Below are 26,728 nucleotides of genomic sequence, written 5' to 3'. Positions count from 1 at the left end.
TGCCTAGTGCTGCAAGCAATTCCTTGAATTTTGTCAGTTATAATGGGAGCAACAATGATGATGGTAACTTTTAGCAATAAATCTAAAGACAGACTTCTAGGCTTTCCTGCTTTATTTGCTACACCTATGAATCGTTAGAAAGTCAAAGAAGAAAGTTGCTTCTTATGTATAGTATATTAAAACAAAGGAACATACAAAAAATGACAAAAACTCAAAATCTTGATAGAACAATATAGGAAAACCTTGTAACTGCTAGACAAAGAGTCTTCCAACACTCTGGGGACATTTGAATAAGAAACAGTATGTGTCATTTCTGTGTGTGTTTTCAGCCAGTATTATCTGATTCCACGTAAACTGGTTGCAACTTTTGTCTCATCAATACACTCATACAAACACCTCTATGGAACTGGGCACCTTCAAATATAGACATATTCCAAGTGCTTCTGCCAGAACTCAAATAAAAATTCATCTCCGACATCACAAAACATGAGACGCCTCCAAGGCCTCCGTGTGTTCAGAGGCCTTGCGCTGTGTGTTTACTAACCTCCAAAGTAAGAGCCATCTGTCAACTTCATTTCTTTACTGGACTTGGTGATGACACCAGCAACACCGTGCTGGATGAAATACATTTTCTTCCCCACAGCTCCTTCTCGAATGATATAGTCTCCAGGCTGGAACACCTCAAATCTCAGTTTGCTCAGCATGGCCGTCACGAAATTGGGATCCGCGTTAGCAAAAAGAGGCATCGTAGCTACCAGCTTCCGGCAGTTGAAGTTGACTATTTCCTAAATGTGACAAGAGTGAGCACACAGAAAAGGACATATCAGTCATAGCTGGGAGAAGAGTATAAGTTCAGCATTTAAAAACATGTATGTACCGAGTAATGGCTAATTTACATCTGTATAAAGATATATAAATTGTAACTCACATATGTCACCAGTATAATGTTTTGTTTTGATTTTTTAATTTTTTTTAAATTTCACTCACACAGTGTAGAAGAGAAATACAATTAGTATCCAATAGTATGTTAATTAAATAGTAAAAATATCAGTTTTATTATCCTTATTTATATACCATTTTGCATTTGAAATTACAGCTTAAATGTGGAATCTTAAGCTTCACTTCATATTATTCAATGAAAATCCAATGTCCTATAAGGACTAGGTATAATGGAACTTGTCCTTTGTTTCCTTTTTTTGCTTGTTTGTTTGTTTGTTTGTTTTTTGAGACAGGGTTTCTCTGAGTAGCCCTGGCTGTCCTGGAACTCACTCTGTAGACCAGGTTGCCCTCGAACTCAGAAATCCGCCTGCCTCTGCCTCCCAAGTGCTGGGATTAAAGGCATGTGCCACCACCGCCCAGCTTGTCCTTTGTTTCATGATGCTAAACAACCTACCTGGTACCCCCACCAGCTGGAGTTATGAAGGGAGAAGACAGATGCACTCAGTTTGCATTTTTAAAAATACGATTCACATTGGAGCAAAGGAAACAGGGAAGAGATGTTACCAAAGGCAATCAATGAAAGATTGTAGATGAAATCTGATTTCTTCTTGGTTTGAACAAACCCCATTTCTAAATCACACACTGGAGTCTGAATTGGAAAGAGGATCTCTCTTTTTCCTGTTTCATTATTAGTTGTCTAAACAGCCATACAATGTACATGCTTGGCTCTATTTTGTTCAGATTTTAGCTCAGATTAGAAATATTTGTTTTCCCTGGGCTAAAATGAGGATATAGGAAATTGTGTTGTGGCACATATTGGTATAAGCAATGGTGATGTAATGTTATCATTATGGCATTTCTTGGTAACTCCTTCATAAAAGAAACTAGCATCAAGTGTTATTTCATGAAAGATTATCAAAAAACTAGGGTTGGGTTGAATTTATAATCTTATTGAAGAAGCATAAAACCTAAAGTCACCTTTCCAAAGAGGTGAAAGGGGGCACCATGGCATGGACTATTAACTAGATTAGAGTATTCCAAAGCGTTTTGTAGAGACAAGATTGCTTGGTACTATTTCACAAAATTACCATATCATCTTGGCATAGGTCAAAATTTCTAAGTGTTGAATAAAGACAATTTATCAGATAAACATAACAGAGCATTGCTCAGTCAGAAAAAAGGATTAAATTCCTTTCCTTTGTAAGAACGAATATTACCAGAGATCATTAGGATAAGAGTAAGCTATGGACAAAAAGAAACATGGCACATGAGTTTCCTCAGATGTGGAATTTGAAACAGTTAATTCCATAGAAGCTGAGAGAGAAAGAGAGATAAGAAGTGATGAGCTCAGAGCACTAAGTTATATATGATGAGGAAATTATCATGTGCTTATTTCACCAAATGATGACCATGACTGAAGCAACTGCAACAGCAACAGCAAGAACAATAGCAACAGCAGCAACATCAACAGCAGCAATAACAACAGCAACAGCAGCAACATCAACAGCAGCAATAACAACAGCAACAGCAACATCAACAGCAACAGCAACAGCAACAGCAGCAACATCAACAGCAGCAATAACAACAGCAACAGCAACAGCAGCAACATCAACAGCAGCAACAACAGCAGCAACAGCAACAACAACAGCAACAGCAACAGCAACAACAACAATAGCAGCAACAGGAACAACAACCACAACCACCCTACATTTCTGAGACCTAGAATAATTAATTTTGAATATTTGTGCCATAAAAGACAAATGTTTGAAGAAAATTAGTGCATTTACCTTAGTTTAAAGAGTCCACATTAAAGACAGGTAATAAACATCCCATAAACATCTATAATTTGCATATTTTATGCACAAATTAGAAAACCTTAGTTCAATTTAAAATAGTTCCAACTGATAACACAAAGTACACTATTTGGGGTCCGTACTTCTTCTGAAATTATCTCATCTTTAAGTTTTCCATACAATATTATTCTGTCATTTCATATGTCCTCTCATTTTATTGGCATATACCTGTTGTTTATTAACTCCATTTTGTCTGTTATTTTCATGTTATATCTACAGGATATTTACAACTCTGAAACAGACATCTTTTGTATGTGCATGGTACTTGTTTTCCACACTGTTTGTTTGACAAAAGCATTCTCAAAGTATTAACTGTTTCCTAACAAGAAGAAAAGAAGTTTTCTTACCTTGACTAAAACCTCTTTCCTTCATCATTCCCCTGGCCTTCTAGTCTTCCATTTCTTTCTCTCCTTCCTTCCATCCTTCTTTCTTTCCTTCCTTCTTTTCTTTCCCTTTTCATTAATATTGACACATGCTTAAGCAGTGTTCACTAGGAGCTGAACACTGTTACAGATTCATACCTTAGACTCTAGTACTAACCTCTTCAGTACTAGGTGAAATAAAGTTGCCATTGGTACAATTCATTACAGACTTAACTAGGCATCATTTGGGTTTGGCTTATGTTGACCAAATATCACATTTAATATCATTCTCTTTGCTATTTTGTTTAGTTTCTGATTTCAGCTGAATTTTTCGTTTATTTTTCCCTCCCACTATTAAAAACAGTGCTCTTTTGAACTTGAAGATGTCCTTGAGGAGGAAAATCATCCTCTTTACCCCAGGTGAATACTAAATATTGTGCTCTTAAAACTAGGTATACTCTAGTCAGTTTAATTCAAAGAAGGTAATAAAATAGAAATTTATTTAATGATGTTTTTAATTAAACTGACTGAAATATACCTAGTTTGGGTAGCACATATCCTTTACATAGTGTGATGCAAAGGTGTTTCATTGCTGCTATTTTTTTTCTGAATATCTGTAATAGTAAGTCTGTCTCATATCCAAGACAGTCGGGAACCTCTCTGAGCTCAGAAGGCCATAAGAAAGAGTGACTCAGTGAGGTGTGGCATTCTGCATGAGATCATGGAACAGGAGATTGGTTTAAAAAACACTGAAATATGAATGATACTTAGATTGTCTCAGAGGACTTAGTTCACAAGTCACAGTATTAAGCACATTTTAAATAACTAATTCATTTAAAATTAAGAAAAATATCTTTTAGTCAACATTCAAATTAATCATATTTATCGTCAGTTCATGACCCATTCAATATGAACATAAATTGTAGATATCTTAAGAGATTTAACTTGTATTGGTTTTTGTTTTTATTGTTTATATTAATCAAAACCAAAATTTTCTCAAATTATGAGATGTTTCATTCTATTCACATCAGCAAAAACAAGGAAGAAACAAAATATTTCCCTACAGAAATTTCCTTCAAAAGAATATAAGTTGCATAGATAATAGTAATATCTTTAATTTCAATGGCTTTTAATGTTTCTAAGCAACATTAAAATATATTGTTCCCCTTTCAATATTCTGTAATAGAAAATTATTTTGAACATCTACTCATAAAAGGGGATTGGTAATTAAACTTTTATAAAAAGAAATAACTATGAATAGTTGTCATAAAGAAAAGTCCAAAAATAATTTCAAAATTCAGGAGAAAAATCATAGTTTGGGGGACTATACAATATCAAGTTCTTGGGAATAGACTTGGTGTATTACTGATGCTAATTGTTGCAGATATCATGATACATTTTGAAAACAAAAATGGACAATAAAAAAATAAATGGCAAGATTGTATTTTCTGTAATATGTTTTCAAAACCATCTCAAGTAAATGTACAGGATGTGAAGCGTAATTACTCTTTTGAGAAAAAGTTTACCTGAATCTGAAATTGCTCAGAAAAAGTAGAGCAGCCACTCTGGCTCCCAGAGGGCATTTTCTCCTGCCCATTTTACCAAATACGTTCTCCAGTTCCCCTCTGAAGACCAGGTCTGGGACAGCAGAGTGAATAAACATTAATTCTTGGAAAATAATACAAAGTTTCCCTTGTAATGCTTTAAATTAGAAATATTATAAATTAGTACTATAAATACTAGGTTATAAACAAATCATGTTGATTTAGAGGGCCTTGTTTTCGTGGTCGCTTCTATCCCTCCAGCTCTTACAAAAGGGCATAATGCAGGAATCAAATGACAAAGAAGAATGTTTGTATTTGTTCTTACTTTGACATGTTGTTACTTATATATGTGAACATTTATTTTGCTTTAGCAGTTACCATCGATGTGCTTAAATATAATAGCCAACATGTTTGTTATTTAGAATCTTTCTTAATTTTTATGTTATAACAAATATAGTAAGGAGAAACCTTTTAAAAATCTGGATTGTGAGGAAACAGGCTACAGGTGACTTCCCTGAGCATGCTGAGGTTAAATACACACAGTATGCTTACGATTGTTCCTAATGGTCTAGACGGTAACTTTCAGTAGTTTTCAAAGGGCACTATTACCACATCATGTGTAAGTACCACTGGTTCATGGCTTATTGGGTAAGTTATATTTTCTCATTTATGTATAATTAAAAACCAAATGTCACATAATTAACAGAATCATAGAGATGAGCCAAATAGGTTTCAGAAAAATGATTCAACAAAAATCACATGAAATTCAAAAAATGAAGCCAATTTTTAGAGAAATATTCTGTCATTCTTAGAGCTTTGTTGTCTACCAGTGGAGGGGTCACCAGACATATGGAATTTCTGAATAACTGAAGTGTGGCTAATATGCCTGAAAATTGATTTTCCAGCTTACTGAATTCTAATCAGCTTAAGTGAAAAGTTCAAAACTTGTCAAATTCAGAAAAAAAATATATCTGGAAGATCTTGGACAGGCAAACACATTTTTTTTTTGAGTTGTGAAGTACATGAAGTCTACATATAGGTTGTTTCTAAGGAAAATGTGGCATCCAAATCAAGATGTGTTATAAACACAAAAACTGCGTTCCAGATTGTGTACTGTAGATTATAAAAAAAAAAAATCTCACTTTAATGATGCTTTTTACATATACTGCATTCTGAAACTAATTTAAATAACCACATATAAATTCATATTTCTTCTCATTACTAATGAAACTACTGGAAACTTAAAAGAGACTTATAATTCCTATTCTGTTTCTACTGGATAGTAAAGAGTATTATAAAGTACTGTGTCTATGAACATCTTTACTACATGTATACATGTGCACTATGTGTGAGCAGAGCCTGCAGAAACCAGAATTCTAAAGCAGTAGTTACAGACAGTTGAGGGCTGCCAAATGGGTGTTGGAAGCTGAACCCAGGTGCTCTGAAAAAGCAGCAAATGCTCATCCTTTCTCTAAAACTTGACCTTAAGGACAGACATATCCTGAACTCTTCTAATGCTATTCTTGTCCACTTGAGTATATCCTTCTGTCCTGTCAGAAAGCTTCCTATTTTTTATCTGTCTTATCCTGAATTCCTCCCTTCTCTTTGACAAGAAAGGAACTAGAAGCATTTCATAGGTCTCACATTGCTCTCCGTCATTAACTTTTTGTGTTGGTGACACAGTATTTGTATCATGGTATAGTTTGATCCATGTTAAATAAGATTTAGTCTCTAGGACTCCAAGAATAAACACTAAGTATATTGAAATGGCTAACCAAAGTTAATTTTAAGTGGCCAAACTTGGAAGGGTGTCATATGCATGAGATTATTACCTAAAGCACTTGAGAAATCATATTAAAATTATAGATATTAAAATTTTTAAAAAGAATCAAAACATTTCTATGTCATGTTAAGGTTTTCTAAAACATAATATACTAGGCTCCCATCCAGATTTACAGAACCTGAATCTAAACCTTTAGGGGATATGACTCAAAGTCTACTTACATAGTCAAGTATGCTTCCTAAAATAAGTGAGTACCCGGAAGCCTCAATCTGGTTGAAGGAGGAAGTTATGTATGCATGTATTCAACATAAGTTAATTATAAATAATAAAAATAGCTTTGAAAACGTCAAGGGGTAATACATAATAAAACTCTTTTATTGACAGAATAGAGTTGAAAGTGAGCTGTAATTTACATTGCATTAAAATAAAAGATTTAGAAGTTACTTTGAAAGAAAACTAAATATAATCCCCCCCTTTTGAAATTGAAGGAGCTAGAGAAAGGACCCAAGGATGTGGACGTTTAATTCCTTCTTAAAAGGGGGAACAAAATACCCATGGAAGGAGTTGCAGAGACTACCTATGGAGCAAAAACTGAAGGAAGGACAAGCCAACCTAATATAGCTATCTCATGAGAGGCTCTGACAGTACCTGACTAATACAGATGTAGAGGCTCACAGCCATCCATTCAACTGACTACAGGGTCCCCAAAGAAGGAGTTAGAGAAAGGACCAAAGGAGCTGAAGGGTTTGCAGCCCCTTAGGACGAACAACAATATGAACTAACTAGTACCCTCAGAGCTCCCAGGGACTCAACCACCAACCACAGACTATACATGGTGGGACTGATTGTTTTGGCAGCATGTATTGCAAAGTCGATCATCAATGGGAGGAGAGGTCCTTGGCCCTGTGAAGATTCTGTGCCCCAGTGTAGGGGAATGCCCGGGCCAGTAAAGGGGAGAGGGTGAGGTGGCAAGCATAGGGAGGGGGGAGGCAACAGAGGTTTGTTCTTGTTGTTTTTGTCTGTTTGTTTGTTGTTTGTTTTTTGGAGGGAAAACTGGGAAAGGAGAAATCATATGACATGTAAATAATGAAAATATCTAATTAAAAAAAAAAAAAGGACCCAAGGAGCTGAAGGTGTTTGCAGCCCCTTAGGAGGAACAACACTATAAACTAACTAGTAACTTCAGAGCTTCCAGGGACTAAACCACCAACCAAAAAGTACATATGGTGGGACTAATGGCTCCAGCTGCATATGTAGCAGAGGATGACCTAGTTGGTCATCAATGGAAGGAGAGGCCCTTGGTCCTGTGAAGGTTCTATGCTCCAGTGTAGGGGAATGCCAGTGCTAGGAAGTGGGGTGGGGGGAGGGAAATGAGTTTTTTTTCAGAGGGGAAACCAGGAAAGGGGATATCATTTGATATGTAAAGAAAGAGAATATATAATAAAAATAAATTTAAAAAAAGAAATTGCAACTAACATTCATTTGATGTTTTTTTTCCTAAACTACAAAATATTTAAATATATAAGAAACTCACCTCAGAAAAAGACACTTTATTGTTTTAGAAATGTTTTGTAACTGTACCTAGATGTTGAATGACAATTTAAAAATCTGCTGTCACTTAAATTTAAAATATTTCCCTTGATTCTGTGTCTCTAAGATGGAAGATTTCAGGCTGTTTCTCTAATTGGAACATCCTCTTTGGCCTTCCAGAATGATTTTATTGTAAATGTTAAATAATTTGAGTGTCAAATACTATGAAAGAAACTTCAAGGGTAAGAAACATTTATCTTTAATATTTTAATTATTGGAGCTAAAAGGGGGCTACAGGTAGAACATGAGTGACCATCGGTGGTATACAGTTTCCCAATTTTAATTTTGTTTAATTTCCATTGCATTGAGACTAGCCAGTAACATATATTATAGCCCGTTTTATATATACATATATATGTATATATATTATCAGCAAATTAGTTTTAGTTTTGTTTCTGAAAAAAGAAAATTAAAGCTATTTACCTCAACACAGCTGCAGACATAGTATACATTTCTATTTGATTCCCCTTTTCTATAATTTTATGTCAATCCCCAAATTACAACATGCCTCTCACTACCATTCTTTATCATAACCAATGGGTCCAACTTATGCTAATTATATTACATATTTAAAACTCAGTAAGTAGAGAGGAAAACTAGATGGTAATTGCTTTAAAATAATGTGGACTCTAGCATTTTCCAGTGACACCTGCTTTGAAACCTAGCTATACTGTTAATTACCAGATGAACATTCTTCAAGTTGTGCATCAAACAAACCTATCATTTATATTGGTTAGGATTTTATGTGTTGTTCAGTGTCATAGGCTTAGCTCCAAAATGTATACAGTAGCAATTAAAAATTCATTAAGAGAAAATACATGCAAATATGATAGATTTAAAACAAATTGGGGTAACTGTATATGAGCGCAGTCCATGATATAGCCTACCAGTGGCTCAGTTTTGACATCCAGGCTTCTGGAAGTATGCATAAATGCCTCTGTCATTAAAGCCATCCAGCCTTTCACATCTTGTCATAGATGCCAATAAAATACAGGAAGTTAGGTTTAAGTTGAAGAATGCAGTTGCTCTTTCTACAGGCCTGTACCAATACTGCAGTATCACTGATCCTAGCATGTGGAGGCTACAAGAAATCTAGTGATAATGAATCTCAACAGACATGGGAAAGTCTGCATGCCTTGAGGCCTTGTGAGGTTTTCAGTCTGGGGAGAAATGAGAGTCATATAGAAGCAGCATTTGTGTGTTGGTTCACTCAGTGAGGAGAAGGTGGCATTGCAATTGCTGGTGTACATGACAATGTGCCCAGGCAGGTAGAAGACAATGGTTCTGAAGATAAGGATTAAAGATGGAGGATGGGTGTCATTTTATGGGAACATGTTGAGTTTCATGCTGTTTACACATAATATAATATTTATAAATTTAACCATTCAAAGTATCAAGATTACAAGTATAAACTGAAACTTTAATTATCACTCTACTACACGTACCTGAAAATGTTTTCATCATAATTAAAACTCTATGACAATTTAAACAAGATCTTTAATTTGCCTCACCTAACCTGGCAACCTCTGCACTTCTGTCTCTATGGGTTTGACTATTGCACAGATTAGAAACTTAAAATTTTAACAAAAGACTAATTTTCAGTCTTGGAAATAGTTATTGTGGTAGAAATAGGTACTGTTTGACTAGGTCTTTCTCTCATTAAAAAAATATAAATTACTGTATCCGCTCTCTCTACTTATGGCTTCCCAAGTTAACTAAAAGTAAAAAAATAATAATAATAAAAATAAAGATTATTAAGCAAATTTTGTCTGCTGTGATTTGTACAATGTACATATATACATTATAAACATATTTCAAAAAGTAATACTCAATTTCTGTTCTAGAGTAGAATCTTTAATACAAACTATAAATTTTTATCTTTTTACCTGAATTATTTAAGGTACCTGCCACCCAGCAAGAATTGAAAGAACAGAAATAATAACTTACCCATGTAGAGTAACTTAGATTTGAAATTTTAAAACCAGTAGATATCACCTTATTTAATATTTGCAATAAGTATGCAAAATTGTTATAATTAACTTGAATTTAAAAGTGGCCATGATTTCTGTATCCATTCCTCTGTTGAGGAACATATGGGTTGTTTCCAGTTTCTGGCTATTATAAATAAGGCTGCTATGAACATGGTGGTGCATGTGTCCTTACTACATATTGGAGCATCTTCTGGGTATATGCCCAGGAGTGGTATAGCTGGGTCCTCTGGTAGAATTATGTTCAATTTCCGGAGGAACTGCCAAACTGATTTTCAGAGTGGTTGTACCAGCTTGCAATCCCGCCAGCAATGAAGGAGTGTTCCTCTTTCTCCACAACCTCTCCAGCAACTGCTGTCACCTGATTTTTTTATCCTAGCCATTCTGACTGATGTGAGGTGAAATCTCAGGGTTGTTTTGATTGGCATTTCCCCGATGACTAAGGATGTTGAACATTTCTTTAGGTGCTTCTCAGCCATTCAGTTTTCATCAGTTGAGAATTCTTTGTTTAGCTCTGCACCCCATTTTTTAATAGGGTTATTTGGTTCTCTGGAGTCAAACTTCTTGAGTTCTTTGTATATATTGAATATCAGTCCTCTATCAGATATAGGATTGGTAAAGATTGAGTCCTACTCAGCTATTAAAAACAATGAATTTGTGAAATTTGTAGGGAAATGGATGGATCTGGAGAGTATCATCCTGAGTGAGGTAACTCAATCACAAAAGAACGTACATGTTATGCACTCTCTGATACATGGATATTAGCCCAGAAGATTGGAATACACAAAGTACAATCCACAAACCACAAGAAACTCAAGAAGAAGGAAGACCACAATATGGACACTTCATTCCTTCTTAAAAGGGGGAACAAAATATCCATGGAAGGAGTTGAAGAGACTAACTAGGGAGCAGAGACTGAAGAAAGAAAATCCAGCCTGATATAGCTATCTCCTGAGAGGCTCTGACAGTACCTGACTAAAACAGAATTAGAGGCTCACAGCCATCCAATGAACTGAGTACAGGGTCCCCAATGAAGGAGCTAGAAAAAAGACCCAAGGAGCTGAAGGGTTTGCAACCTCTTAGGATGAACAACAATATGAACTAACTAGTACCCTCAAAGCTCCCAGGGACTAAACCACCAACCAAAGAGTACACATGGTGGGACTAATTGCTCCAACAGCATATGTATAGTAGAGGATGGCCAAGTCAGTTATCAATGGGAAGAGAGGCCCTAGGCCATATGAAGGAAGGTTCTATGTCCCAGTGTAGGGGAATTCCAGGAGAGCAGGAGAGGGTGGGGTGGCAAGCAGGGGGAGGGGGAAGGGAGCAGGGGTTTGTTCTTCTTGTTGATTTTTGTTTTTATGTTTTTTGGGTTATTTTTGGAGGGGAAACTGGGAAAGGAGATATTGTATGACATGTAAATAAAGAAAATATCTAATAAAATAAAATAAAAAATAAATAAAAGTGGCCACGATCAAATTATAGGCAGGATTATAGGCAGGAATCATTTTTTTTTTTTTTTTTGGTTCATTGACATACATAGATATAAAACTTTGGAATGATTTTAAAACCAGAAAATATTTTCATGTTATATAATGTCTTTTTATACACCTCATCCTGTTTTGCCAGGTGTTTATGATTATTACCATGAGACATTTTGTATATTTGAAGTCGTAATTCCAGAGCTAGTAGCTGGTGACTGACTTTGTATTTTAGTAGTACTTATTCTCTTATTCTATAATTTTTATTTTTATATTGCTCCAGAATCTAGCCCACTTGTCTCATCACTAAGCACAAGAGTTACATCATTTTGCTTTAAGGAATTAAGTTTGCTTAAATATGAAGAAATAAATTGCAGATGATTTGATGTTTGCTGTAACTTTTAAATTTTATTTTGTTTGAAAAAAGAAATTTAAGTAAGAGTTTATGCATATGCATGCTATATATCTTATGCAGATGTGGTATATAATGGGAATGAAAATAAGTAAAATTCTACTTAAATGAAATATTGTATTTCATATTTTAATTATTTATAACAAACAATTATTATGAATTTTTTATTCAGGGAAACAACTGTGGAAGTAATTTGTATCACTAAATATAATATTACATAATCATACTACAATATGAAACTTTCCTCTTTGGCACCATTGTTTTCTCCCCAACAAATGTGTTCTCACTTACTTATAATTAGTTTAAAACATATTTTCTCTCAAGTTAATTTAAGTAGTGTGAAGCATCTATTGTTTTTTACTCATACAATTTCTAAAGTTCAAAATTTACGGTAAAGTGGTTCAGAAAATTAAAATATGTTATAAGAACATAAATCATGTGGATTACTAGGGTAGGGGAGTTAATTTTTAAATTCTCAAACTTCTAAGCACTCTAGGGCTCTCAAAGGTTCCATGTCATAGTGTGTGATGGCAAGTCTTGGTTGTCAACTTGAGTATATCCGGAATAAACTACAGTCCAGAAATGGAGGGCACACCTGTGAAACAAATCTAGAGGCAGGAAGACAACATGCCTTTGATGTTAATCTGGGCCATACCTTCTGCCTGGAGGCCTTTACAAAGGTAATGGAGTAAGGAAGGCTGTGTTTGTTCTTAGCCTGCTTGCACTCTCACTTTGTCAGAGCATTCACTGAAGCCTACTTTTCTGGGAATCCAGCTTATCCAGAAGAGCACTTGAAACAGCCAGTCTTATGGCAGCCCTCTCTATGGCCTCTGCATCAGTTCCTGCCTGTTGGTCCAGCTCTGCTTGAGTTCTTGCCCTCACTTCCTTTGGTGATAGACTACAATGAAGAAGTATCAGTTAAGCAACCCTTCCCTCCCCAGCTTGCTTTCTGGCCGTGGTGTTTCAGCACAGCCATGAGAATCTTAACTAAAACACAGTGTTCCATTACTATTAGTCTTGTGACATCTGATCTTCAATATATACATTATATCAGCACATTGGTAGGCTCAGATCTTTGCACGTGTTGATGAGTCTCTGTCATTTTTCTATGTCATCTCACAATCTATAGAGAGATTCATCTATACTGACATGCTATCCTATAGTGGCAATAATATGTTTTATTTGATGATGTGATATCAAAAGCAAAGTTCCTCAAACACTTGACATACTGTTTTCCCTAAAAGTATGTTTTAAAATCAGTGTTATTATCAGACAATCATCTTTATCATTGCAATTTCCCATTGCACCCTCACTAAACACTACCACCATGAGTATTACTTCTAAATGACATTCATCACTGTAGTGGTTTGAATGTAAGATGTTTCTTGTAGATTGACAGAATTGAATACTTGCTCCCCAGCTGGCAGCACCATTTCAGAAAGCTGTGTAACCATTAGGTGGTAGAGTTTTGTTGGAAGACATAGGATACTGGTGTCAGATTTTGACATTTTGTATCCTAGAATCCATTTCCAGTTCTCTCTCCACTAATGTAGATTCAGTGTCACTAGCCAGTCTCCTGCTCCTGCCACCATGCACATTCTTGGTCTGCTATGATTTCTTCACAGCAGAACTATATTCCCGGAAGCTGGAAGCCATAGTAAACCCTTACTCAAGTTGATTTTCTTAGGTATTTTATCATGGCAACAGAAGAGGCACTCAGGCAATCATCTTATTCCATAGATGCTAAGACAATCTTCCAAAGCTAAGTACGAAATGAGAATCTGTGACTACTTTCATGATTTAATAAGAAGCTTTATAACTCATATATGTATTTGGAGTGCTAGTTTTAAAAATACAGATTTGTTTTGTGTAATATTCTCAATTCATAGCTCTAAGTTAAAAATATTCAAAGCAAATAATTTGCATTTGGATCAGTGGAGAACCTTGCTGAAAATGTTTCTGCTAGGGCCAATGAGAAAGCTTAGTGAGCACAGGTACTTGTTAACAAGAACTCCAGCCTGAAATTGATCCACAAATTACTACCCAACTCTGGGCATCAAAACAATAAAAGAAAAGGGAAATCTCTTTGCAACTTGATCTCTTGTTTCCACATATAGACCATAGCTTGGGCGCAACCATACACACATACACACACACACACACACACACACACACACACACACACACACACACACACACAGAGAGAGAGAGAGAGAGAGAGAGAGAGAGAGAGAGAGAGAGAGAGAGAGACAGAGACAGAGAGAGACAGAGACAGAGACAGAGAGACACAGAGAGACACAGAGACACAGAGAGACACAGAGAGACAGAGAGACACAGAGAGACAGAGAACCACACAAAGGCACAGACTAAATTAAGGTAATACCTTTTAAATGTGTGCATCTCAAATCTTAGTTTCCTTCTAACTATGTTAATAAATCTTGATGGCTACACTGTCTAATCAGGGCTACTTTTAAATTTGGTCTTCAATCACCTTCATCATTTTAGTGTTAGCTCTACTGTTTAGTCATCTTTTCTAACATCATGAACAATAATGTCACCATTACCTTAGTTATGGTGAAAGACAAGTTTTATGACAAAAAAGACTTTAATTTGTCTTTACGAACCTCTATCTTAAACCATTGTTGAGCAGAGAGTTTTTTGTTCAACAGTCTGTTTCTTTCTTTCTTGAACAACAACAACAAAAAAACTGAATTAGAAACCTTATTTAGTATAGACTTCTCTGTTTTACCATGTTCTCTTTCCCTGGATCTTATCTTCTACTCTTTGTTCTGGTCACATTCCATCCACATTTGCTTTCACGTTCAGAGTAAACCTTTCCTTTGAGGCCTCCCCTGAGTGCTCTTGGTCTCCGTGAACACACTTTTTTTTTATCAGTTATTTTTGTCTTTGTAGCCTTGTTCTACCAATTAACTATGGGTGATTTCCTGCATCTTCTGGATTTCTCTTAATGGGTTTTTGCTTTTAACTTCCCGTTCTTTTCATCCTTCCCATCTATTTTACTCTATTTCTGTCTTTTCCAGTATAGAGACATTCCTTTGAAACTGACACATGCTTCCTTTTATTTGCCTTTCCAGTCATGTCTTGGTCAATACCTTGCACAGGTTTAAAAAAAAAAATCAATGCAAGTGGTTTTCCATCTCAAACAATAACAACATGAAAAAACTCTAAACAAAGAGAGAAAATACATAAATTCTTTATAGGTGTTGTTTGGAATTAGGACCCCCAAATGGTCACACACATCTTCTTTCTCTAATCACATAAGTACATGATAATTTGGCATTTTGTTACTTGTGCCTGTTACATCAGTACGTGATAACTTTGGGCATCAGGTATAGCTTTACAATGCAATGCATCTCACCTATTTTGTTAATTTTAACAAAATAAAATATAGGAAGCATTTTAAAATACTGAAGTATAGACATTTAAAAGTTATTCAGAATTACACTAAGTACTCATTCAAATATTTTTTCCTTGCTTTAAAAATATCTGTCCTACAAATTAAAGGTCAGAGAACAGAATGATACCCTCAGCCCATTTCATGGTCTATGAGAATGCAGTATACTGATGTTTCAAATTCTCCTGGGACACATGATCTGTACCTATTCTCAGCACACATTTCCTCACACTCCACTGTTTAAAAATAGACCGGTTCTGAACTTTGGAGACTGGCTTGTAAGGGCATTAAACTCTTTCTTGACTGTTAGGTTTGCCATTCTTCTTCAATAGATTCAGTATAAAACTGATTGTACTAAAAATAGACCCTCTTCTTCATCTCCACTCCAACAAGCACTCATACACATGGGGTAGAGTTCACTGAATTTTCTAATTAGATTTTATTTTTAAATATACTGCTGGCATTTATTAAAGCATACATCAGTCTTATGATCTTCATATTTCAATGTCAAGTTTTGATGCTTGAGGCATTGTCTCCAGAGAGCTGCCTGCTGAAATGAAGGAAGAACTATTAGCAGATTGTTTGAATAACTTCCAAAAGAAATGGGACATACCTTAAGGCCTACTTTGGCATCTCTTGAATAACACTTTAAATCAACTTTTGAGCACATTACATGTAGTTACAATTTTGTTTTTCAAAAATGTCTTTTCTGAACTAGAAGAGCTGTGAAGGCCAGAATAACAGGCTACTCTGCATTGAATTATGTGACTATTTAAGACTTATTTTAGATGTTTGCTATATACTGGGCACGTTCCTGATCTTTTACAAATTTTTCCATCTTAGTTTTCTTTTTCTTTTTAAATTGGATATTTTATTTATTTATGTTTCGAATGTTATCCCCTTTGCAGTTTCGCAGAGGAGACCCCTCTCCCCCCACCCTGCTTCTATGAGAGAGTTCCCTCACCCATCCACCTACTCCTGCCTCCTAACCCTGGCATTCCCCTACACTGGGGCATCAAGCTTTCACAGGACCGAAGGCCTCTCCTCCCATTGATGCCTAACAAGGCCATCCTCTGCTACATTTAAATAGTAAAGATCAATTTTTTTGCATTTAAAATGCTGAAAAGAATGGCAAACTGTTTAAGAAATAGCTTAAAATCACACATCGAGTTAGTGCTGGCTAGTGGTATGACACTGTACAATTGACCATGATGCTAAGCTGTCTATCAGAAGCATGTGTTCATTCACTATTTCTTCCAGATAGGGAAGAACATGCCCACTTACAACTGTCACCAGAGGATTAAGTATTTCTAAAGTAATGGTTTTCAACCTGTGGATCTCAACCACTTAGGGGTTTATTAACCCTTTTATAGTGGTTATATAGCAGATATCCTGCATATCAGATATTTACTTGATCATTCCTAACAATAGAAAAATTACAGTTATGAAGTAGTGATGAAATAATTTTGTGGTAGGAGGTCACCACAATATGACGAACTGTATTAAAGGGTTGCAGGATAAGAAAAGTTGAGAACCAATGATCAAAAGCAAAGAAAGTTGGATATGTTCAGATGTCTGGGATAGTGTAAAGTGCATAAAGGTCAGAGATGCCCAAGTAATCAAGTGTAATTTTCACAGCCACAAAACACTGAGATTATAGGCAGAAGGGATGGTGAATACATCACACTGTAACTTTTCAGGTTTAATAGACTAACCTTCTGGGTACTCTCCTAAATAATTTTCTTAGAAAATTGTACTTGTTCTATTTCTTTTAGCCTGAGGATGTCAGCTCACAGCAAAATAAAGGGAGTTTTAAGGCAAATCTGTAATCATTTCATTTCCAGAACACGGAACATTTTGGTACAGCTCAATGTTCAGATATGAGGCTTCATCAGTGCTGAACTGACAAGAACCTCTTTCCCTGTGAATCTCCCTTGTCCTTGATGTGTCACTACCTGGTTGTGTATGGGGAAATCAGGAATAACTACTTGATGATTCATTAAGTATACTCTACGCAGACTGTCATGGTGGTTATATTGGTTCATTTAGGCTTCTTTGGAAAGAAGCATCAGATAGCCTTGCTTAAAAACAGTATAAATTTATTTGAAGGATGAGAAGTCTAAGATTAAAGAACTAGCAGTTGTGTTTGGTTAGCATACTCTTATCTGTAAACAGACATCTTCAAGCATGATATAGCAGAATGAACAAGATGTTTTGGAGATGTCTTTCATAAATGAGAGTGCTCACATCTACAAATGTTATACCATCGTGGCAAAATCACTAATTCAGCATCATTTACCATCATCTGAATTTGGTGGAGGGTGGACATACTATCTTCCATATATTCTACCAATGTCGCTATGTTATTGTGAGAATAAGGCTATTCAGGTAGCTTCTATAATATGTATCATTGACAGTCATTCCCACACCATATTTCTTAATGCTTTGTTGAACAACCAACACCTCATAACACACAGAGAATTAGAGTGCAAGATGGCAACATACAAAGCAGAGCTACATATCACACACTTGCACACACAGCAAACTCAATTATGAGAGAACAGTTCTGTACACTGTGAGAAAAAGTATATTTGCCACAGTCAAATGTGCAATGATACTAAGTTGTAAGAATTAAGCTCTTGTTCGTGCTGAGCACTCCTGGTTCTACTCTTCCAAGTGCTATTACCTCACGGAAAAATTTTCCAGCTACACTAATAATCAATGATTCTTTGAGAGGAGCTACTATGTATGGAGTCCATATTTATTTGCACTTATTTATCTAATAATTAATTAATATGAGTTATATGTGGGGTGTGGAATTCAGGGTGTGCAAAGTCCTCCATTTTCTAAAGCTCATTGCATGACAGAGCAGAAAATACCCAAGTAAACCTTAAGAGAAAGCAAGGCAAAGCAATGTGTGCACAGAAGGTGTAGTGGAGAATGTCTACAGAGGAGCTCACCTGGATGGATCACCCAGGGAAGAATTCTTTCATTAATTAACATTAGTATCGAGACTTGAACAATGTGCATAGCCAAGTACTTGTTAAAGATTTTCAGCAAGTAGTCTCTAACATCAAAGAAACACAAGTCACCTAACTCTTGCTAAGATTGAATATTTTTTCAAAACATGTTTAAATTTTTTAGACTCATATTTTATTTCATTAATGACTTTTGCTAATGTTCTCATTTGATGTCTGTTGCTATGACAAAATACTCTGACCTAAAGTGACTTGGGAGACAAATGGGTTTATTTGGCTTACAATTTCAAGTAAAAGCCCAATGTTCAGGAAGTCAGGTAAGAACTTGAAGAAGAACCATGAAGAAGTGCTGCTTGTTGACTTACTCCCAGGCTCATCCCGAGGAGTACTTGCATAGGGTGTAATTGTCCACAGTGGGCTGGGGGGGTCAGGTTACATTATTTAACAATTAAGCCATGCTCACAGGCTTATCTGATCTAGAGAACTCCTCACAGAAGCTCTTCTCTCAGATGACTCCATTCAGTGTTAAACTGACACATCAGGCTAATGAGGACACTTACTTTTCTTCCACAGTACTTTCATTAACCCTTCAAATATTCATTAAAATCCCATCTTTATTTTTGTGTTATTCTAATGTCACAGAATTTTTTCCCTTTTATAGGGATGGCAAGTGCTCTATTTCTAGATGTAATTTTATAGAGCAGCCATGGTTTTGAGTCAGGTTTTCATTCATGATGATGATAAAGATCATCTATTCAGAAAACATTTTATGAGTTATTGGTACATTCTGATCATTACAGACACAAATTTGATTATGACTCAGGTTGTCTAGTTAAAAGGCTTGCAGTCATGAAAGAGACAATATGTTCACAAATGATAATTACTGTAGGGACACAAGGTGGTCATGGAAAAATTATTTATGGAAGATGGAATGCCTGGTAAGAACAAGTAATGGAAGGAAAATTATGATGTATAAAAGATTGGGGAAAGAACAGTATAAAGAAATGATAAGGTAATCAGAACTTTAAAAAAGGAGATCAATCATTTCTTAATGGTGAATAATAAGTATAAAGATATAAATATGGGAAAGCCCATAAAGGGTCTTCTTTGACATTGAAAGGAAGTTGTATTTCCTTTAGGAACTGGGATTTCATGTTCTAGGAAAAGCATGACCTTGTTAGACTTAGTTTTCTACTAAACTCAACTTGGCAACATGTGGGTTATATTTGAGCTGCTAAGGAAAGCAGGATATAAGCTAATTTTGCACTTAAATGCTGCAGCAAAAGATACTGAGGACCTGAGGACATGTTACTTGAATAGATAAAACAAATTGGTAACAACTTGGTGGTTAATGGATTGTAAGAAATAACAAAATGGTAGGTTCGTGGTGATACAAAAAAAAAAATGTGAATAGTGAATTCTTTCCCACTGAAGATCAGTATGAATCATGCTGTGGCAAGAGAGTGGGAAGCAAAGAACACAGCACACAGGACATTTCTAGTTATTTTATACCACATTGAGTTTTCTTTAGCTTGAATCACAGTGGACTATGACACATAGGGCCAAATTTTTTAAAGCCCACTTTATACTTGTCCTATTAGCTTTTCACTCTGTTTCATGAAATGTTAGGCTGCAATCTCTAGCCTTTGTGTAGTAAACCCTGAGGCATCTCATACTTTCCTCTCCTTTAACTTTACCTTTGTTTCTGTCACTGTCTTGGAGTGCCTGTCTCTTTAGACCCATGAAAACTGTAAGCTGATTCATTTGCCTTATAATTTGGATATGAAAAAAGGCAAAAGGTCTGTATTCCAGTAAACAATATAAAATAATGGTTTAAGACACAAAATAAAAGAAGCACTTAAAAATCAGTAAAAATACAAAATACATTTGAGTTATTGTCTACAAAGCCCAAAGATGTATGCATTCTAACTCCATTGAAAAGAACTAGAAGAACCAAGTCATAACAATATAATAGCTGATATTTATTTTATTCTCAGAACCCGGTTGCACTTTATAGCTTTTCACTCTGCAAATAAGTTTTAGTGGATGCAACAACTGCAGTTTAGAGATGGCTATAAAGGAAAAACTGAGATGAAAAACATTGAGATGAAAATATTTGTGTTGTTTAATTTATGTTAAATGGGTAAAAGATTGTAAGAAACAAAACTAAAATGCAGATCAAGGGCCAATGTGGTTGGTGATGTTTCAAGGCAAAGGTGAAGAAAAGACATAAAAGAGCAATAATAGAAAAATACACAGAAAAGTAGTGCACAAGGATTACACATGATGTGCTTGGGATTCAGGAAAAAGAAAGAATAGATTTAGCCTTGTATCAAAGAAGGAAGAGGTAAAATGTGGTTTGAAACAGATTGTCAAAAAAAGAGGGTCATTTATGGAATACATACTATGCAGGATAAAAATTATTATCATTTTTGATGTTGCTGAAAGACTATAAGCTGTCCACCTTGACTAGAGATCACTTTGCAAGGTGACAGCAGAAACTTAAACCTGTAAAGGTAGCTAGAATCTGACTGCAGGAAGATTGAATTCATAATGTAACAACCAAATATTTTACTGAGCAGAGAAATGAAGAAATGGTAGCTCATACACATAAAAGATTAGTCAATCTGTTGTTTTAAGGTATAGTAAAGAGGACCTAGCCTCAAGGCTAGAGAAAACTAAGAAGGAACTGCAAATTTTGGGCAGCACCAGTAGAGAAGAGAGTAAGGCATGCATGTGAGACGTGTTATGAATGTAAATCAGAGATAGGATTTGCAGAACACAGGTTATAAAAGAAGATCTAAAATAGAACTCAAATTTTACATTCAAAGTGACCCAAAAGAATAACTAAAATTTTACAGAATAACTTTAAAAGTTAATGCTTTTTGCTGAAAAAGGGGTAATGACTTCATTACATAACTTCTATGGTGCCAGGGGATATCATCTAGCTTTTAAGAAAATGGGATTTATGAAAATACTTAGAGTTAAATGCACAGACTAAAAATGTGTGATGAAATAAATTGAAGGACTAAGTTCAGAGGCAGGGAATAAAGCCCCAAAGCTTAAGTCAGATTTTCAGAATAAAGAGGAACAGTAAGGGAAGCAGGGTTTATGTCTTGTTAGCAATGTAGCAAAGTACTTGAAAGAGCACAGAGAGAGAGAGGATTCATTACCAGGAGGACTTTGATAACCTTCAAGGACTACAAGTTGCTGTAAATACTTGGTAACTGAACTGTGATATAACCATTATACAGAACATTCATAGGAAGTTTGGTAATAGGAGAAGTCGTGAGCAAAGCACTGTTTGATGAAGGAATCAAGAGCAACCACTTTGGGTTTAGGAACGGAGCAACTGGTAGCAGAGAGCAGTGTTTGGGAAGGGATGAGAATAGGATGTGCAGCAAAGAGTGCCTTTGGGTTTTGGAAAATATCTTAATGAGATACTCAGACTCGGCTTCTGGAAGCAGGCTAGTATCTCCTGATCAGGGTGCCAAGGATGAGCACAGAAAATGTATGAGAGGGAGGGTAATCTCTCAACAATAAAAGCCTAGCATAAAAAATTGGGGACATGAGGACAATATAGTCACAGAGTTTGATAGCTAAGAATGTGTAAAATATAATAAGAGTCATAAATGAATGATTTTCTGATATTTTTTGAAATAATTAGAAGTCTCTTAGGAAAGAGAAATGAATAAAGATAACCATTGATGTATTAGCATGTAGATCTGATTAGTCTTTTAAGTAGAGGTACCAACTAGACCAAAGAATAGTCTAGAAGAGTAAAACAAATGATAACAATGTATCTTGCTGATAAAAGAGAGTAAATCTTACCTCCCTCAGTGGATCATTAAGTTCACTGAGAATATTTTCCTCATCGAAGATCTTGCCTTGGTATCGGTGCTCATAGTAATCATGTATTTTCTGGCGCATGTCAGCTGGTAACTTGTGGAATGACATGTACTGTTCCACTTGCTTATACTATAAAGGAGAAATATAGAAACATAGTTAGGTCATGTAGGCAACCATCCTAGCATGTTACTGAACTATATTCAGTAACATTGAAAAAATTTGAAACAAAAGGAGTAAGTGTTCATCAAAACAGCAATTAGTTCATTAAGGCCTAAGCTACTTACAGGTGTCACATTGTCTAAAGGATTCACATAGGTGACTATATCCTGAAAAGAATGGGATGTGCAGAAGACATGGCAGGAACTCAGTGTTAATTTACATTTACGTATGTGTGTCTGAAACAGAAATGATGGGGCCAAAATAAAAATGCTATGACTTATTAGTTGAGTTCTAGAAGAATTCAACACACTGCTTGGCTCTTCATTTGAAAGAGACATTTTTTATTTGTCCTAGCACTTTAATCTTAAACCTCTGAGTAATATCTGAATCTAGTTAAAATTTGAATATAGAGGCAAAGAACTTAACAGCTCTCTGAAGATCATAGACTCTTAAGTGATAAAAGACATTAAGAAAACACTGAGCACACCTAAGAGAAGGCTCCAATTCAGGATAGAAGATGATATCAGCATGAGACTAGTTCTCCAGAATTTTTATAGGCAGACTGTAACTGAGATATTCAATTTTATTTAACTAATATTTAAATTTGATTGTTTATAAGACCTGAGTAGGGAGTAGCTTTTGGGAAAGGTCAATTTTTCAGTGTAATTCTAGAGAAGGCTTCTCCGATAAGACTTTTATATTTACATAAGCAAATACAAAATTCAGCTAAGATAACAAACCAGATCATAAAAGAGTAGCATGAGAAAACAGATATTTATCTGAGAAACTGTTAGAAGAGAATTCTAGGTATTGAATCCACATTTTAAAACAAAAAGTCTAACTGTGGGTTATATATACATTAAACTTTGTGATGAATTTTCTAGGTATTTCTAATGCAGAGATTCAAAATTATTATACTTTGAGAATAACACACGCACAATATACTCACATGTGCACATGCACACACATACACACACACAGAGAGAGACACACATACATAGTATATGTATGTTGAGACAGGGTCGCTGCAGTCCTGGCTGGTTTTAATCAGCCTTATTTCAAACTCAGCAAATATCTTCCTGTTTCTGTCTCATAAGTGCTGGGATTGAAGGCATGTGCCACCACACTTGGATCAAAGACAATGAATTCTTTTTATTGTAGGGATGATGAAACAATATATAACCAAATTTCTTGTTTTTACATTAGGTAATGTTACTGAAATGATTCTTTCATTAAACCAATGGTTCTCAACAAGTAGGTCACAACACCCTTGGGTTCACATATCAGATATACTGCATAACAGGTATTTATATTAACAATTTATAACAAAGGAAAATTACAGTTATGAAGTAACAACAAAGTAGTTTTATGGCTGGGGGTCACCACAACATGAAGAACTGTATTAAACAGTCACTAGGAAAGTCTAGGACCATTGAGTTAAATAAAACCCAAATGATATATTTTCTATATTTCTGATAAAAGATTCCTGCCTAAAAGTCTATGTCTCTTTATTCCATGTACATAATTACTGTACCCACTATTGGTGATTAATGGAAAACACAACTATCTGATACATTTTAAGTGTCAAGTCACTACATTTTTTCATTTTCCTATCTATAACAGAAAATCTTTGTATATGTTACTTAGAGATTCAACCTTATAAATTATTATCCTGAATTGAGATATTTCTCATTTTTATTTTTTTATTTTTACATTAATAATAATATTTTTTTTGTTTTTTTGAGACAGGGTTTCACTGTATAGCCCTGGCTGTCCTGGAACTCACTCTGTAGACCAGGCTGGCCTCAAACTCAGAAATCCTGTCTCAGCCTCCCAAGTGCTGGGATTAAAGGCATATGCCACCACTGCCAGGATCATTTTTCATTTAAAAAATAAAGAAACATTTGAAGTGTTTGGAGCTTGAAATCCTGCATACCTTCATCCCTTCTTCTAAAGCTACACAACATAACATTTTGATCTTATGTGTCTTCATCTCCGTTGTATATAACTGATTTCCAGTGGTTAGTTGAGGAAAAAAATTCATTAAATTTTAATGAAGAATTCAAATATCTCTATGCTTTAGTAGCCTCCTTCAAGGGATTTGAGACTCATTCTGCTTCAGCTGTGCCCCTATGCTGGCGATACACAACACTTTTCAGTGACTACAGATGTTACTCAAGATAATGTATGTAGGGAGCTAGATTCAAATCTGTATGTGTTTCTGGAAATGTTCTTGAGCAAAAAGAGGAGCAAGTGGGATATGACACAATGTTTCAGGTCTGGAATTTTGTGGGATAATCTTGATTTTAGCTTCTTTACAGAGCTGCATACTCAGCCCCAAGTGATGGCCCTTTGGCGGTTAAGCCAGACAATCAGCATTCTCCAGTTGTCAAAAACTGGGTCCATGGAGGGGCTCTCGTTTTGAGGTTATTTGTCAACATTATCTTTCTCCTATTTCATTATGTCCTGAAATTTTAAACCAAGTTATTGTGGGATATAGTCTGCAGCCCAGTAAGTTCTGCAAATATCCAACATTAGAAAAAATAAAGTGTTGGATTCCAAGACTGATAACTCTCTCACATACTACTATGCACCCACGGGTTGGAATCCCTGCTGGCCGAACAATGGCTTCATTTTTTTTTTCTTTAGTCATCTTTGCTTTGATTCCATAATGGACTGGAACACTGACACTGAAACCTTGAAGCATATGACATTTTACCTGTCTTCTTCCTTGCCATGTCTCTCAAAAATGTGAAATGCAGCATGGAAAAGTCTATTACTTTAGTTACTAAAGAAAATGACTGCCTATATGTGAGATCTATATGTATAAGGAAAACATCTGCTCTTTGCCCATTCATGAAATGGAAAATTGTCACTTAGCTAAAAGAAAGCATTATAAATAAATTATTTTATTTTATAAAAAAGTCTTGGTTGAATATAGTTAAATTTCCTCTTAAGTCTTTTTTTGTGTGTACTTCAAATTGTTACCTTTAGAAGATATTCAGTTGAATAAGTCCTTGTTATTTCATTATTCCAAAGCTCTATGAATATTAATTGTAGCTTAGTCGTATTGAGTTAATTTTGATATTACAGTGTATATTACTTAATAATTAACATTGCCCAGCAATTACTCATCTAACAGTTGTGAAATGATTTATCTGAAAAATAGTCTATTTAAATGGATGAGTGTATGTGCATGAGTGTATGTGCCTGTGTGTGTATGCGTGCACACATGTGAGTGTGTGTGTGTGTGTGTATACATAAGAATGTGTAAATATTTATGCCAATGTCCACTTCTATTGTTCTTGACTTTAAAGTCCTTAAGAAGGGTCTCTTTAGGTCATCTTGATGGTCCATGAGCTCTTTGTATTCATTTGACTTCTTCTTGTAAGGCTGGGCTTACATACATTATATCCCTGGATTGTTATATCAGGGGTAGGGATTCAAACTCAAGTATCATGTTTGTAGAGCATATGCTCTAACCAAATGATCTGTCTTCACAGTCATTTGTTAAACATTACCAAGCACCACTACCAATTAGAAACTTATTAGGATCATGGATTTGTAGCCTCTACCCAGATCTCCTGAATGAGAAGTCTGTATTCAGGACACAGCAGCTCTAAGCTTAACAAACACTGAAGCTTTGAGTCACTTCTCTATGTCAAGAACCAGGTTATCTTAGGACATAGGAAGCATATCTGAGTGAGAACAGGGGAAAATAAATTCAGTTTTTGGGAAAGCTAAGTTTAAGTGGCTGATGGCACATGGCCATGCTTATATGTAGGTCAGGCACTCAGAGGAGGAAATGCACACGTCATCAATGACTAAGAGACCAAGAGATGGTGTGTCAACTGAGGAGAGACCTGGCAAGAAGCAGAACTGGCATTATAAAAGCAGTTCAGATATGGAAGAGGTTCAAGTTAAGGATATGGATAATAACTTCCTAAGTTTGAGAGGAGAATAAAGAACAAATCTAAACAGAACAAAAGCAAAACCCAAAAATGTAAGTAGCAGAACCCAGAGTTTAAGGAGAGAGTAGCCAGTAAGCAGAGAATGTAGAAAAGAAATGCAGAGCAGTGGACATGAGTTTAGAAATTAAACAGACATCTAACCCTTGTGAGAAGTAGGAGCTGACTTTACTCTGTTTCCCCACACATAAGATTTCCCAAAATACATAGAATATTACTGCCATATTGGTTGGCCAACAAAAATAACTCTTTGAAGAATACATGTAGTGGTATTTAGAGAAGGAGATAAATAAAACTGAGAAATTTTATAGAGGCTCACAAGTTCAAAAAATGAGACTATTAATGTTTGTGTTAGTTGGAGCAATATAGCATTATTTGAACATTAGTACATTTAATAACCACCAAGA

The 26,728-nt window shown here is 35.4% G+C and overlaps 1 protein-coding gene across 1 annotated transcript in view; it reads right to left on the bottom strand.

Moving 5' to 3' along the window:
- Hcn1 (hyperpolarization activated cyclic nucleotide gated potassium channel 1) overlaps window positions 1-26,728 on the bottom strand; it is a 386,612-nt gene that overhangs the window by 51,333 nt on the left and 308,551 nt on the right. Inside the window, exons 5-6 of the mRNA XM_031360231.1 lie at window positions 22,177-22,323; window positions 545-785 (exon numbers count right to left, since the gene is read on the bottom strand). Of these exons, the coding sequence (XP_031216091.1) occupies window positions 545-785; window positions 22,177-22,323 (388 nt within the window). The remainder of the gene's footprint in view (window positions 1-544; window positions 786-22,176; window positions 22,324-26,728) is intronic.

Source organism: Mastomys coucha, unplaced genomic scaffold (assembly GCF_008632895.1).
Source record: "Mastomys coucha isolate ucsf_1 unplaced genomic scaffold, UCSF_Mcou_1 pScaffold8, whole genome shotgun sequence".
Lineage (NCBI taxonomy): Eukaryota > Metazoa > Chordata > Mammalia > Rodentia > Muridae > Mastomys > Mastomys coucha.
The sequence above is the reverse complement of the archived record's forward strand: the minus strand, read 5'-3'. Positions and strand labels throughout refer to the sequence as shown.